Raw genomic sequence first — 16765 nt, 5'->3', positions numbered from 1 at the left:
CCGGGGCGGGGGGGGCGGGGTGGGCAGCTCCTGCATTGAGCATCTGCCTCCTGGTGGTCATTGCGCATCATAGCTACTGGCCGGTCATCCAGTCATAAAGGTTGCTTAGGCTTTTATATATATAGATATCTTCTCTGAATCCTATTATCTCCAGCTCCTTGATATCTCTGACAAAGCCTCTGATTGGTCCAGCTCAGGTTAGCGGCCCCTTCCTAAATCAATCACTAGAGCCAGGAAATCAGATCCTCTGTCTAGGCTGGGCCTAAGGGGCATACTTATGGATAGGTCTTGACTTCAAATTCAAACCCTAGAGTTAAAGAGCTGGAAATAAAGTGCTGGTACCCAAGCTGTTGGCTTGTTAGTGGCTGGGTTGGGAGTTTGAGTCTTCTTTACACTCTAAAGGAGAATCACTAGATTTTGTCACATGTGAAAAGGAACACTTATGTTAGCCTTTCAAACATTCAGAGAGCAATCTCTTTGAAGTGTTTATCATTAAATAAATGGTCGTGAGATGTCTAAAATGTTAAAAAATATTTAAAACCACAACCCATACTGAGTGAAAAAAGCAAGTAAGTCGACTATATTCAGTATGGCCTTAGCACTATATAATACAAAATCGGGCAAAACTAAATGATCATTTGTATGCGTAACTTCTGTGTGGCAAAACTATCAAGAAAAGCAAGAATGATTAACCCAAAATTTAGGATTGCAGTGATCTTTGGGAAAAGCGAGGAAAATGGGCTGAGAATGGCTTATGCTGGGCTTCGAAAGTATTGGTGGTGGTCCTTTTTTAAACCCTGAGTGTACATGAATAGCTTCTTTGATAAGTATGAAGTAGTTAATAATAAACTGGGTTTGATGGGTAACTTAATTCCAGGTGTTATCCTCAACAAATTTCATCACCTGTCAATATTTTTCTAGGCACATTTTGTTGGGGGAGATGTTTGTCACTTATTGATTTTCCTGTCTTTATATTTGTAGGAGATTCCATTTAACTATGAGCAACACTTGTTGTTGTTGTTAATCCTCACATGCGGATATTCCCCCCCCCCCCCATTGCTTTTCAGAGACAGTGAAGGGGGTGGGGAAGGAGGAGAGAGAGAAACATTGATGTGAGAGAGAGACACATCAACTGGTTGCCTCCTGCATGTACCCCCCACTGGGGGTGGGGAGCAAACCAGCAACCCAGGTATGTGCCCTTGACCAGGAATTGTACCCACCACCCTTGGTGAGCGGGCTGATGGTCTAACCACTTAGGAACATGGGTCAGGGGAATGAGCAACATTTTTCAATGGAAGGGGAAACCTTTCACTTAAGGCCCTACCACAGACTGCATTACTGATGTCCCTAACAAAAAGACTTAAATGTTATAGGGCATTTTTACATAGAGTGCACCAAAATTCTCCTCCTCCCCACTGTGCAGTTCCCCTATTACTAAGATCCTTCGTTAGTGTGGTACATTTGTTACAGCTGATGACGTCTCTAGCTTATATTAGGCTTCGCTCGGGGCTGTGCATTCCACGGTTCTTGACAATTGCATAATGACACGTACCCACCATTACGGTATCACACAGAATAGTTTCCCTGCCTTAAAAACTCCTGTGCTCCACCTATGCATCCCTCACCTGCCATGCCCCCCAAATCCTTGGCAACCACTTATCTTTTTTGTTTTTTGGCCTTTTCCAGAATGTTCATACAGTTGGGATCATGCTGTATGTAGCCTTTTCAGACGAAGTCAGAAATAAGTTTTGAGAAAAAAATAGTTCGCATTTTAACTTCATGGTCCCATATCTTTAATCAGGTAATGTGCTCTAATGTACAAATTAAACTGTTAAAAAAAAAAATAAGAGAACAGAATCACACCATGGAAAATCTGCATGTCTACTTTTATTTCCATTAGAAAAATATTAGCTATATAGAATTTTGGTCCACTTTCTTCTCCTTTACGTCTACCATTCAAACTTAAATTTTTAATTTTACTCAAGTAAAAGCAGAATCATATATCTGACATGAGAATTGAATATTTCACAACATTAAATTAAAAGGATTTAACTGAATTAGCTATACTCTTTTTCTCACTTATGAGTGTGCATAAATGAAATTTATATCACTAACGGGGTTCATCACCTCATTTTCAGTTCATGTTCAATTGCCCTTATTATAATGGTATTTCCATAATACTTCAGATATTTTAGTCAGTCTTATACTTTCCAACATCGATTGTAAAAATTAAGATGTTAATTCACAAAAATTATTAGAATTCCAGACTCAGTAACCCGGGCCCACTTATAGTCATGCTGATGTGAGAGGGCCTTGGACAGCTACGGCTTCAATCTCAACACGGCCTCCCTGTGAGGAAAAGGAAGGGGCAAGGTGAAGGCCATTGTTTACGAATTAGGAGAGCGCCTACGAAAAACATACAGCAATACAGCATTTTTAACATTAAACTTCTTTTTGTTGTTAAATACGGTTTTATTGATTTTTAGAGAGAGAGGAAGGGGGAGAGATAGAAACATCGATGAGAGAGAAACACCATCCATCAGCTGCCTCCTGCATGCACCCCTACTGGGGATGGCGCCCACAAACTGGGCATGTGCACTGACTGGGAATCAAACCGGTGACCTTTTGGTTTGTGGGTCAACACGCAACTGCTGAGCCCCGCCAGCTGGGCTAACATTAAACTCTTCAAAGAAGGCAAGGAGAGGGAAACCTTCACTGCGAGCCTCTGAAAGGCGGGCGGCCATGCTGATCGCGTTCGTGTGCATCAGCTCCTGTGGCTCGCACAGCGGCTGTCAGACAGGGTTCTCTCCTCAGTTCAGAGGTTGACACACTGATGTTAGAGAGGTTATTCAGCCTGTCCCAGGACACAAAGCTAAATGGTCGAGGTTCACACCCACATCTGTGACTCCAAGTTCAGAGCGCCTGCTGCTATACCCATCTATACTAATAATAGAGGAATATGCAAATTGTCTGGGACACCGTCACAGTAACAGTAATGACCGAACAGCAGGCTGTGTGGGGCTGGCAGGGGGGTTAGTGAGGGATGACCAAATGACTGAATAGCAGGCTGCGTGGGGTGACCAGGCCGGTGGGGGGGTGGGGTACAGTTAGGGGTGATCAGGCAGGCAGGCAGATGAGCAGTTAGGAACCAGCGGTCCCGGATTGTGAGAGGGATGTCCGACTGCCTAAACCGGAAGTCAAACATCCTCTTAATCTCTGCCACCCCTATGCATGTAATACTGAGTGTTTCCTCTTAGACCTTAAGTCCCTGGAAAGCTGGAACTGCTGCTGCTTTTAAAGGAGTTTCCTGCTACAGGGCTTAGTTTGTTCTCTTTAGAAAGCAGTGTAGATAGAAATTTAAAATTGTGCACATTAGACATCTTAAGGTATACTTACCCTAGGCAAAGCAGCAACCTGGTAAGCGGCTCTCGCGGGAAAATGGCTCTTGAAATCTGAATGTAACAGAATTGCGTTTTAGCTCTCAGATGCTGTATTGGTACCCAGCCCTGCAGAACCTGAGCTCTGGGAAGCGCTTCACAGGCTTCTTGGTCCTTAGATACGTGCGACACCAGACAAACGAGTCACACTCGTGTTTGTTTGGTAAAATATTTTGCCATATGAGTCCTATGCGATATTCTGGTACTTTTTAAAATGTCTTTGTTTTCGGGGGGAAAAGTGAAAATACTCACTTTGATCTTATTTGATGTGAAGGGGGTTGTTTTTAAAGTTATAAAACAATTATCTAAATGGGGAAGAGCTGCCCATCCCCAGCGATTCTGGCAGGCACCGCGTCTGTAACTTCGGTTTACTCTAGCCATTTCTTCACCACAGTACACAATGATGCTTTTTCCAAGTTACACCTTAGTCTCATCTCACCAGTTGGCAGGGACACCCATATTCTCCATGAAGACAACAACGTTAATAGATAGATAACATTTACTAAGTGCTTACAACACAGTGGCATCTGTTCTAATATGTTTATATAGTTGTATTGCCTCTTTTAGGCATTCCAACAACCCTATTAGGTTTTATCCCTGTTTTATATATGAGGAAGCCAAAGCACAGAAATGTTCAGTCACTAAACAGTTGATGATTCTGAGAGCCAAAAAGAGATGGTGGCTAGACCATATCATAGCGATAATAAATACAATCTATGTTCAAAAACCATTAGGAGGGCTTAAAAAGCCTGATAAAGGTGTAACAAAATTAAGCTTTAGGAAAATGGATTTATAGGGCTGTAGTACATTATTCTAGGGAATAGAATATAAATAAATGTCTTGGATTTTCTCATGGAGGCACACTATATGACCATTTTTTTTTAGCATCTCCTCTCTTAATTCATAATGCATACTCATTGAAGCTAATACATTCATTTCTATTTAAAATGGAAAATGGCAATAAAGCTGAATTACTTACACTCTTTGTAGATATCATTGACAGTATTGAAGTCATTTATGTCAGCCAGCAAAACAGTTGTTTTGACCACTAAAAGATACATACATTGTCATTACGGTTAGCTTTTTGGTCTAATCCCAAACATTACTTAAAAAACAATGTATAGTTCTATGACTGTCTTGATTAAAATGGGACTGAAATTAAAACTATTTTAATAAGCAACAAAGATATGGCATGACATATTACGGGATGTCATGTGTTCTCCAAAGAGAGCAAAGAAATACCCAACAGAAATGGGAGTAATACCAAGTTGCTCACCATTACTGAAGTCGCAGCCTGCAGCTTTCAGAATTTCACCCATGTTTGTAAGAGCCTGTGAAGCAAGGCAAGAAGGCCTAAGGCATGGATGTTACATTAAAGCAATAATTCCACCCAATCAATCATCTTTTGCTAATACTTCCTTCAACTGCTTATGTTGCAGAAAAATGCCCCCCTTTTAGGAAATTATACTCTTTCTAGGCCACCTCTAAATAAATCTAAAATAAATCACACTAGATCTATACAACTAAATTAATATGAAAAGGTCAACACATAAAGAATTACATGATGAAATAAAACCAAGATGAGAATAGCATGCACAATAAGTCATAAGTGTGTGTGTGTGTGTGTGTGTGTGTGTGTGTGTACATTTATGCCAGGGTAGGCAATGACTGTCTGTGGAAGGACATACTAGTATAAAGAACAATAATGAAGGAAACAGGAGAGGGGGAACTAAGGGTGGGATATATCTTTTCACTGCATATTCTTTTTATAGCTTTTGAATTTTTTGCCTCATTTATGTGTTACCTATTTAGATTATTTTTTAAAGAACAAAAAAAATCATTAAATATTATAACGTGACTAGTAAAGTAGAGAGGAAGAATGAACTGACAAAATAATGTTAAAGACAAAGGTGAAAAATTGATGTTTTTCCAAAGGCCAGAGTGCCAAACATATATAATTTACTAATACTTATTGATTTTTTGAGAAAAAGGAAAAAGAACTCTTCAAAATCAAATATTACTTTAAAAGAAAACATGTTTTAATGCCTGTTAGCTCATACTTATGGTAGCAAAGTGATAGAGCATAGGAACCCCAGAAATCATTTCTGTTTTAGCTTACTGAACTTCACACATTCTAGCACTGAGGAAGCGACTTTTTATTCACAAAAGGAGATCCTGGCCCACCCCATTTCAGGCAGATCATTCAATTGGAGGAAGGGCAAGAAGCGATTCACTTATAAGAATTATTGCACTGCCCAGCCAGTGTGGCTCAGTAGCTGAGCATCAACCTATGAACCAGGAGGCTGTGGTTTGATTCCAGGTTGGGGTACAATGCCTAGGCTTGTGGGCTCGATCCCCAATGGGAGGCATGCAGGAGGCAGCTGTCAATGATGATTCTCTTTCATCATTTGTGTTTCTATTCTCTCTCCCTCTCCCTTTCTGAAATCGATAAAACTATATTTTTTAAAAATTAAAAAGGTAGACCAGTTTAGGAAGCTTTTTTTAAAAAAATAATGATTTAACCGGATCTTTATGGATATTACAAATGACTCCATGAATGCATTAAATTATAACTTAATTCCACTTATTGGATTAAACTGTATTCCCCAGTATTACTTAGAAAACATACTGCATGTAATCTTTGATATTTTTCTCTTACTAACAAATGCTGACTTCTAATTCTGTGGTGGTGAGGTTGTTTATGTGCGTCAGTGACCCTGATAAAAAAAATTTCCCAATCCTTATGGAAGTGGCAAGGTGCTATCTGATTTCAATAATTCAGGGGCTCCCACCCCCAGTTTTATTAAAATATAATTGACATATAACACTGTACTAGTTGTAGGTGTATAATGTGATAATTTGATAGAAGTATTATTGTGAAATGATTATCATAATAAGCTTAGTTAACAGCCAGTAATTCAGATTTAAAGTCACTTTGGAAGGAATAATCTTTTTGTTTGTATGTTTGTTTTACTGGTTGGTTGTTAAATGATTCATTAAATTTCCAACTTTTGCCCTGACCGGGTAGCTCAATACAATAAGGTTGCAAGTTCGATCCCTAGTCAGGGCAATACAAGAATCAACAAATAAATGCATAAACAAGTGGAACAGCAAACAGATGTTTCTCTCTCTCTCTCTCTCTCTCTCTCTCTCTCTCTCTCCCTCCCTCCCTCCCCCCTTCTCTTTCTAAAATCAGTTTTAAAAAATTAATTTTTCCCCCTTTCTACTGACATGCAATTGTCTTAAATCAATCAGTAAGTAACTTAAAAAGCATTTATCTGGTAATTTATCTAAAACAAACCAGCCAAGTGGGTTTTTAATACTCCTCAAAATTAAAAAGTAATAGGGAAGAAAACATCAAATGTGGAAAATGACCTACTTGTTTAGCTTCTTCTTTCACCCCTCCTGGCACAAGCTGTCCAGTGGAAGGGTCCATGCCCAGCTGTCCTGAGATGTAAAGGGTCCTGTCGACTAACACAGCTTGACTGCAGTGAACAGATAGATAAAATAGAAACAGAAAATGCAGGGCTGAAAGATTTCTTTGCTAGGACACAAGCACAAAATGCAAAATTAAAAAAATGATCAACTTTATTAAAATTGAAACCTTTTGCTTACTGAAAAATGTCATCAGGAAAACGAAACACAAGTCACACGGAGAAAATATTTGTAAAACATATACCTTAAAAAGGACTTGTCTCCAGAATGTATAAAAAAACTCTTATAACAATAATACGAAGACAAATAACCCAATAAAAAGTGGGCAAATGAAGTATAAACAGTTTATGTTCAGTTTTCATTGTTGCTACATATGGAGATATACCAGTTTTTCATGGATAAGAATTAAGGAAAATTTACCATGCCATCTGTATTTATGCAGAGTCTCGTTTAAATGGAAACATGTTTTAAAAATACAATAAAAAAGAGAAGAAAAAGTAGGACAAAAATTGTGTGTCCTCTGATCTTGCTCTAAGGATTGAGTGTGCGGGGATACAATGCTTTTTCTTGCTGGCAAGGTTCTTGCCAATAGAAGCCAGAACCAACAAAGCTGGAGAAGCCTCTATGTCTGCCCAGCCAGGAAGTATCTGGACAGTAGGCACTGTTTTGCTAAGAAGGTGGCTTAATTTTAAAAAGGCTAGAACCTTCCCTAAATCTGTTTTCACCCCAACACAAAAGCCTTGTTTTACAAAATCTTGTAAGCAAGATTAATGATATGATAGGAGAGATTCACCCCAACACAAAAGCCATATTTTACAAAATCCTGTAAGCAATTCGTGATATGATAGGAGAGGCCTTGGTGGAGCTCTCTGAACTCTGGATGGTTTGTGACCGGGAGCGGAACAATGAAGGCCTCATTCGGTGACATTCTTCAAGTCTCTCAAGTCAAGGCTTTAAAGGAATTGTTATGTGAAAGCAATGCTGTTTTCTTTCAGCATGTACCCGAATGGAATTCTGATGCTTCTCAGTGAAGCTGGTTCTCTTTTTTGTCCTTTCAGAGCATGCTGATGCCATCAAGAATTGTTCTGCGAACCCATCTTGGAAACGGGAAAGACCATAGAGATCAAACAGTGAAACGTGGCTTGTCATTAAAACCGCCGGAGCGCCTGGTCACACGGCTGGTTTTGCTGCTTTGGTGAAGGAAGGAGCTCCCTGGGTCGCTGTGAATCACTGCTTTTACGTTAGCATCAAAGACTGGCCTAATGATCATGAAAGAAGTCTTTCCAGTGTCTTAAGAGCCACACTTTATTTGAATCACTGCCCTGTTAAGAGCTTCTCTTAAAAAAAATAAATAAATAAAAGGGAGAATATAAAGTTGTTTTCTATTGCAGATAAATTCACTGATTCTCCAAAGAACAAGCCTCATTGCTCTGTGGAATTTGGAGGCCACTCGCCGCTTATGTAAAACTTGGTGAATCAGGGAGCCCAGAACGCTTGTAGCAGTCTGGGGGGGGGGGGGGGGGTTTAAAAACCATTGTGCTCACTGCTCCAGCTCTTTATTTAAGAGAAACAGTAGCACCCTTCTAACTGATGTTGATTTTTGTGGAATTAATTTTAAATTTCTTTTAACTCTAATATTCCTCCTAGTCTAAGCATCCTTTTTAAATTGGGAGAGTTTAATCTGTTTAAAATAATGTGTTCATTCATATACTTAGTTATTTCTGTTATCTTATTCTTAGCTTTTCCATGTCTTATTCTTTGATTCCCCCCTTTTCTGACTTCTGAAGTATTGATTGAGTTTTTCTTATTTCCTAAAATTCTGGTTTGGCAATAACATATTTTTTCTAATTTAGTAATTACTCTTGCATTGTTACATACATATTTGACTTAAATTCTCACGTTTATCCAGCTTCCTCCGAGTAGTACGAGGACTTAGAACTCCAACTCAGCTCTCCTCTCCTGTTAGTTCTATGATTTCAGTTCTACCACATTTCCACTTAACCTCTTCCCAAGCCCCTAGCCCCCAACTTCGTATATTTTTAGTTTCTTTACAGTCAGGCGTATTTAGATTTACTTACATGATTTTTTGCACACACTCCTTATTGAGGTATATTTTTTTTGTGTGTGTGTGTCTTTTTTTTTCAGCAGGGGCTTGTTTAGTTTTTTTCACTTTGCAGAGTTCTTTATGGTCCTCTGCCTTGGTCATTGCTGACGTGGTGTTTGCCGTCAGTGATGTCTTGCCTTTCTAGGTAGCCTGTTTCCTCCCTGTTTGATGTTAAGGGTTTCTCTCTGCCTTTGATGTGTTCTGCACCCAGTATAACACAAGGCCCCAGGACATGTAGCACCCTTTCTTACTGCTTTGCCAGGCTAGTGGAGTTTCTAGTCCTCTTCCACCGCTTCTCACTGTAGCCCTTCCTAGGCTGTCGAGGGGTCTCTTCCCAGTACCTCAAACTTATACCCCCAGGACATCACCTTCTAAAGTAGGAATTTAGAACCCCAGCTCCTAGGGCCTGTATCTAGGTCTCAAATCCCCATGGACTTCATATTTCAGCTCATTCTTTTGGCTCTGATTCGATTTCTCTGTTTGTGCCTGGCACCTGGGAATCTCCCTTTTCAGACTCACCATTTAAAATGTGTTTAACAGGAGGAGAAAGGGCCTTGAAAACAAGAGTTCTTTTCTTTCTTAAGAGTTATTTTCTAGTGGAATCAAAGACTTCTGAGACAAGGAGACTTCCAGAGTGCTATTGTAAGTGTTAGTTGAAGTGTATAATATGCCCACAGCTCTAACTTCTTACTGATTGCTTGTCTGCCTAGTCCGCCCAGGGACTTCAAGGGCTCTTTCTCATATATGCGTAGCCCACGTGGAGTGGCACTGAGCTCTCGTTACCCGTTGAACTTGAGGTGTCTGTCGAAGCCTGTGATCATCTCAGGCATGTCCAGATTATATCGGACTAACTACCCTAGAAGGAGTACGTGATGCTTCTGTAAACTGATCTTTCTACAGAAAAACTCTGCCGTGATCTAAGGCAGCGGTTCTCCCAGGGCGTCCCTGAATCCTCAGAAGCCACATTGCCTGGGATCGTACAGTGCACACTGTTCCCATGCCATTGGTTAGATATCTTCTTCTTCATGATTCTTAAGTTAAAGTTTGAGAAAATGTTTGGACTCGGGGTGGTCCAGTGATGGATACTTTCAATAAATAGGTGAAGTATGAAAAAAAAGTGGGCAAATGATTTGAACAGATAAAAGAAGACATATGAAAAGCTAGGGAGTTCTGCATATGAAAGATACCCAATATATTAGCTATTTACAGAAATGTAAACCAGAACCACAATAAGACACCACCACACACAATAGGACATGATTGACAGTATTGGTGAGGATGTGGAGCTCCTGGAACCCTCATACATTGTTGGTGGGAATGTAAATAGTATAGACACTTTGGAAAATAGTTTGGCAGTTTCTTAAAATTTTAACATACAATCCAGCATTTTCTTTCCCAGGCAAGAAAAATTAAAAGTCTAAAGACTTTACATGAATATTAAGAACATCATTATTATTGACAGAAAAAATTAAAAATTTTTTAAAACAACCACAGATAGATTCAACTAAAGGCTATATATTATTTGATTCTATTTATATGAAATTCTAGAAAAGATAAAGGAATAGCAGCAGAAATTAGACTATTGGCTGCCTGGGCCCATAAGAACAAGGGAATTTTTCTTTTGCGGGGGGGGGGGGGGGGGCGGGGGCGGTGGAGAAGGGAAATGTTCAAAAAAAATTTTTTCCTTTATACTTTTAAATATAAAATTTGTAATTTTTTAAACAAGAGAACATTCACATGGTTCAAACATCCAGAAAATATACAAAGAATCACAGTGTAAAGTCTCTCTTCTATCTTTATCCTCTATCTTTTCAGTTCCCAGCCCTACAGATAACCATTACTCTTCTCTATACATTCTCCCAAAGTTTCCTCATGCACATGTGAATAAAAATTTTCTCTCCCCATTTACACTACACCTGGTATGCTTTATTCACTCCACAGTATATCATGATTTTCCCATACATATACAGGGTGTCCCCCAAAAATGTATAAACACTTTAACAACTGATAGCTCAATTCAGAAAATGAAATGTATTTTAATAAACACTGCCTTTATAATTATTCAAAGTGTGTGTATACATTTTGGGGGGACAACTCCATGTGTAGACTGCTTCCTCATTCTTTTGACAGTGGCACATTTCATTGTCTGCATCTACTTTAACTATTTACATTGATTCCAATATTTTGCTACTGTAAACACAACTACATTGAAAACCATCACACACACACACACACGTTTTTCCTGAGCAAAACTAAGCCTTTCTGTATGCTGAGCCCCAGAGGTCCTCTGGTGGAGCCTTTCTTATACCAGGCACAGGGGGATATAGTTAGTTCTATTCTTATCCTAACTCCCGGGTGTGCCCGACTGTAAACTCCTTGAAGGCAGGGGCAGTGCCTTCTTATGTCTCTGGCTGTGCAGGGCCTACGTCAGGGGTCCTCAAACTTTTTAAACAGGGGGCCAGTTCACTGTCCCTCAGACCATTGGAGGGCCGGGACTATAGTTTTAAAAACAACAACTATGAACAAATTCCTATGCACACTGCACATATCTTATTTTGAAGTAAAAAAACAAAAACGGGAACAAATACAATATTTGTATTTGCATGTGGCCCGCGGGCCGTAGTTTGAGGACCCCTGGCCTAGGTGAATCCTTACACATAGTGGGAACATGGTAACTTCTTGATGTTTTGCTCTCTAACCACTTGGCAGCTTAAACAACTTGGGCCTTCACTGAAGTATCTTTTTTGGAGGACCTACTGGCTTTTAGTGTGGGTTGTGGAGAACTGAAGAGGTTAACTTTAAACTTGGTAACAGGATTTAGACAGTCTGGGAATTCTTCTCCACCATCTGGCTTCACCCTAGCCCACACATAGGTAACTGCTGAGTTTGTTGATGTGTCAGCTTTTCTCGGGTTGAACAGTACTGTCAGCTAGCATTGTCTTTATTAACTGTTCTGTGCAGAATGAGGCTACCCTCGGCCCTTCGAAAAGTACCTTTAACCCTCCCCGTATCTGAAATGTAGTTTAAGCCCATACGCATTATCATTAAAATATTTTTTCCACCATAAAAAGGAACTCATTTACTCTCAGAAAATCTAAAATAAGCCCTGGACTTCTGAGATGATCAGAGCTATGTGAGTTATCTCTTATGAGTTAGTAGAGGTTGTTCACAAACATAACTGGATAGCTGACACGTCCTGGGCATAAGAATCCTACCTATAGACAACTCATTATGCTCCAGAAAATGTAAAAGCATGTTGTTCTACAACCAAGTCAAAGGGTAATAAAACTCTTCAAAAACATCATAGTAAAAATTCTCACATCATAATCTGTGCCACCTGAACCATCACTTCAACATTACGACTATTTGGATGGTGTGCTAGCAAAAGGGAAAGCAATGCAATAGCAACGTGGTGTGGCAATCTCTCAAGGTTCTGACCTGAAGTCTCCCTGAAATGTGCTGACTGATTAGCTAATTAGTGACAACACCCCATCCATCCCAATGCCAGGGACTGAAAGTTCAACACATCTGAATTCCTCCTGGAGAGGACCCAGAATTTTCAAAAAGTGCACTCCATGCACCAAAACTCTTGTTTCCAAATGGTTATAAAACGTGTCCAATTCACTTTATCAGGATATAAATCATTAGTTGGAATTTTTTTCCCCTCCATAAAATATTGAAAACTCGTACCATGTGAAGTGGCCTTGTGTCATCTTTGGATACAGAAAAGCACAAGAGGCACAATGTCCCGAAAAGTCCCCACACGATGAGCTCTGGTTGATGGCTTTCCCTCGTCCTACTTGCATATTCTCATAAAGATTCCTCTTTTTTGTTGCAGCTTTACAGGTAATTGAGCCCCGCCTTTGAGTCAACCAGGGATATTACTCTCATGCTTTCTTTCTTGAACAAAGTACATACTGGAAGAAGGTGTACGCTCCAGGCTTTATAATCCCCTTCCCCCCCCTTTTTTTTTTTAAAAAAAAAATGTTGATTTCAGAGAGAGGGACAGGGCGAGAGGGATAGAAACAATGATGAGAGAGAATTATTGATCGACTGCCTTTTGCATGCTCCCTACTGGGGATCGAGGAGGAAGTCTGGGCATGTGCCTGGACTGGGAATTGAACCGTGACCTCCTGGTTCACGGGCTGACATTCAACCACTGAGTCACATCAGCCGGGCTATAACCCCTTTGTTTTTGTGAAGGGTCACGGAAGTAAAACCATTGGGTGATTGAGGGAGAAGGATCAGGGCAGAAGAAAAAAGATGACTGATTTTTACTTTTATTGTAATACTCCCTTAACTAGTCTTAATGTCTTCTCAAATTACTATAATTCTCTTCTTAAAAGAGATCTGATCTGTGTCAAGAGAAAAGATATTTGTGATGTGCTAAACAAACCTGCGGAGGTGAATTAGCTGCATGACTAACTTAGCCATTGCTGCCAGCCACCTCCAGACAAGTATAAAACAAAAAAAAAAGAGGGAGAGAGAGCTGATCATGTTACTTCCTCTTTAAAAACATGTGATGGCTCCTCACTGCATACCAAATAAAGTTTACACTCTTTAGTTTATCATTGGAAACCATCACAATCCAGGCTTGGCTAAAAGCTAATTTTTAGCAAGAAGCAAAACAAAAATTCAAAGTCTAACTCCTACCCAGCGTTTCCCAAAGTTCAAATGTAAGTCATACATAAACACTGAGTCACAGCAAGGAAAGGATGCCTTTTCGATTCTCCTCCATCTGAAAAGTGAGGCTGTCAAGTACCTGTGCACATACAGCACTTAGAACAGTGCCTGGTGCTGAGCAAGCATCAGGAAGTGTTAGCGATTAGGCCGCCAGTCCTCTGATTACAGGGAGAAACAACGTCCCTTTCAGAAATCAAGCTAAAGAAACCTATCACCTTCACCAAAGAGAGAGCAGGCCTTGGGTCCTGAGCCCACTGCAGGATCTAGCTGGAATTCAATAACATTGTTGGTTTACTCGAGTTTATTTTTTACTGTTACCTTCTATTGGGTCGTTTTCTACTTAGAGTACGGTTGTAAAGTTTCCTTTGTAAATTAAGTAAGCCATCTCAATGAAAAGTGTCAAGTAAATTATAATATAGGTGGCACACAGATTTGGCAAATGAATAAAAAAAAGAGTAAAAAACGGTACTTGGATCACTAAAACTTCCTCCGCAAACCTTTAGCCATGTATTCTTCTACCTCTGTGCCTCAAGTCATTTCCCTTATCTGGAATGGCTTCCCCTCAAGTCATTTCCCTTATCTGGAATGGCTTCCCCTCAAGTCATTTCCTTTATCTGGAATGGCTTCCCCCCATGACTTCCTGTTGACGTCTTTAACAGAGTACACGTGACCCTTGAACAATGTGAGGATAGGGGCACCCACCCCCACAACAGTGGAAAAATCACGTATAACTTCTGACTTCCCAAAACCTTAACTACTAATAGCCTACTATTGACCGAAAGAGGCCTTACAGGTGATTGACACATATTTTGTATATGTAGTATAAACTGTATTCTTACAATAAAGTAAGCTAGAGAAAAGAAAATGTTATTAGGAAAATACATTTACAGTATTGAAAAAAAAGGCGTGCATAAGTGGACTCCCACCGGTCAACCCATGTTGTTCAGGGGTCAACTATAATTTAAAAATCAAACTTTACAACAGTATTGTAATGGTAAACCCAACCTTCAAAACCCAACTCAAAGACTACCTCCCATGAGGAGTCTTCCTAAATCTTTTTCTTCCTAAAGGTTAGCATCAATTTTTTTCTTTTCCTCTTTTGCCATCCCCACTCCCCACCTCCTGAACCCCTCACTGCCTTTGCATTTTACTTCTAACCCTACGAGAACAGTTATTGCTCTGCCACACAGAAGTGCTATTTTTCATGACTGTAGAATAGGAAAGGGAGCTAGGACTGTTCAAAAGAAGCTGACACCTTCATTCACAGACTGGTCTTGGACAAGTTCACTTCAAGCTTCAGTTTTCTTTTTGTAGAATGGGGATGGGACTCAGAGAAGAAGGTGGTTGTAATGGTGCCTGCCACACAACATACTTAATTAAAATGTTTCTTTTTTGATTCTTACACATTTTTGTATCCCTTGAAGTGCTTGGCAGATGGTGGGTACTCAATGCATGTCTGTCAAAGTTCACGTGTTCCCGCTGCAGAAGTTTACAAACTGTAGTCCTTTTAACAGTGAACTGACACTATGGACTATTTTAAAAAGGAGAAATGGTTACAGAATATAGTTTAGTGAAGAATTAAAAATAACAAAAATTATATTAGGAAAGTAAAAGTCTACAGGAATGCATATAAGATCCAGTAGTTTAAAGGTTAGACATTTTAAGAAAATAAAGTCTCTTATAAAAGGAATCGACTTTTCTATTTAGCAGCGCTTCTGACAAGTGGAAATAAACATGCCCAGGACAGACTTTCTAACCAGTATGTGTATTTACCTAGAACACGTGGGCAACTTTAGAAACGATCTTAGTCATGATTTGCATTTGACTTTACTAGTGGGAAGTAAGTATGAGCAAATGAATTCAAAACATCACAAAGCATTTGTATAGGTGCTGTAAAAACTAGTATCTTAGGTAGATGTGCAGGGATCTGCTAAGCATCTGTGCATAGGGTTTACTCCTTCGCATTAACAGAGGGTTAGCCAAACATTATGCTAAATCAGCGATTTTCAACCAGTGTGCGCAATAATTTTCAGAACACCCAATACCGGACTATTTAGTCAGGGGCACTGACCTCTTTTCCCTTAGACTGTCAAATAACAGAAAGGACAACAGCCAACACAACAATATCTGTCCAGAGTTAATGAATCAAAACGATACCTAATTTTTTTTTTTTTTTTGGCCAGACTGGCAAAAGTAAATTTTTTGGTGTGCCACAGAATTTTAGTAATTAGTTTATGTGCGCTATGAAATGAAAAAGTGCTCAATACTTTTGAAAATGCCGGTGCTAAGTGAAAGATGTTACCAAGGACTCCATATTGTAGGATTCCATTTAGTCCAGGAAATGTCCAGAACAGGCACATCTAGAGAGACCCACAGCGGATTAGCGGTTGCCAGGGGCTGAGGGAAGAGGTGAATGGGAGTGACTGACTGCTAGTGGGTATAGGGTATCTTTTCCAGGTGATAAAATGTTCTGAGATCACATAGTGGCGATGGCTACACTTTTTGTGAGTACAGTAAAAGTCACTGAATTGTACAAAGGGATGGACTTTGGGTGTATGTGAATTTCAGTTCCCCAAAGCTGTTAGAAAGAAAGAAAGAAAGAAAAAAGTTCGAAAACAGACCACTTCCAACCGGAGTCACTTGCTGGCTGGCTGCCTGCTAGCGAGGCACCCCACGTCTGGACGAAGTCCCGGGGAGCGCAGGTCCCCCTCCCATTGTGCTCCTAACTCACTGTGGGTCTCCGGGTGCGTTGCCCCCTTTCCCTGGTTAGGTTTCCTCGCGTGTTGGATGAGGTTGCGGATGAACCCCGGGGTCCTCCCCAGCTCGGATCCCGGGGGGCTCAGTCCCGTACCCCCGATCCCGCACGCCTGGCGTCCGGCCCGCTCCACACGTTGAGTTACCTGTAGGGACCAATGGCCTTTGGGGCTTTCGTGGTGCTGATCACCTTTCTGATTAAGGACGACATGGCTAACCCTTTTCTCTTCAGGCCCCTCGGAGAGAACAATCCCGTGCACTCGCGCCGTTCGCGTCTCACCGCCCGGGACGAACCAGCACCGGGCAATCCCTGCAGAAACGCTCCGCCCCGGCGGGTTCGCACGGCATTCTG

At 40.4% G+C, this 16765-nt stretch overlaps 2 protein-coding genes and 1 long non-coding RNA gene across 5 annotated transcripts in view; 2 read left to right on the top strand and 1 right to left on the bottom strand.

Annotated features, from left to right (window-relative positions):
* The window catches only part of ERICH5 (glutamate rich 5), a 31407-nt gene extending 20817 nt beyond the window's left edge, over positions 1 to 10590 (top strand). For 2 of the 3 annotated variants that reach the window (XM_059672146.1, XM_059672147.1), the window contains exon 4: positions 7931 to 8365. The gene's annotated coding sequence lies outside the window, so the exon portion shown is untranslated. Of the gene's footprint in view, positions 1 to 7930 lie in introns of all 3 variants that reach the window. The other variant, XM_059672148.1, reaches the window with a different exon arrangement.
* RIDA (reactive intermediate imine deaminase A homolog) lies at positions 1868 to 16727 on the bottom strand. Its single transcript, XM_059672149.1, has 6 exons — positions 16560 to 16727; positions 6817 to 6922; positions 4714 to 4768; positions 4417 to 4485; positions 3397 to 3452; positions 1868 to 2349 (listed from the first exon to the last, which is right to left on the bottom strand). The coding sequence occupies exons 1-6, from the start codon at positions 16622 to 16624 to the stop codon at positions 2293 to 2295; spliced, it is 408 nt and encodes a 135-aa protein (XP_059528132.1). The 5' UTR covers positions 16625 to 16727; the 3' UTR covers positions 1868 to 2292.
* On the top strand, positions 11285 to 12667 carry LOC132219691 (uncharacterized). The gene is made up of 2 exons (XR_009449566.1): positions 11285 to 11402; positions 11620 to 12667. It is a non-coding gene; the product is annotated as an uncharacterized LOC132219691 (long non-coding RNA).
* Positions 16728 to 16765: the final 38 nt, after the last annotated feature.

This window comes from Myotis daubentonii, chromosome 17 (genome assembly GCF_963259705.1).
Source record: "Myotis daubentonii chromosome 17, mMyoDau2.1, whole genome shotgun sequence".
Taxonomy (NCBI): domain Eukaryota; kingdom Metazoa; phylum Chordata; class Mammalia; order Chiroptera; family Vespertilionidae; genus Myotis; species Myotis daubentonii.
The sequence above is the reverse complement of the archived record's forward strand: the minus strand, read 5'-3'. Positions and strand labels throughout refer to the sequence as shown.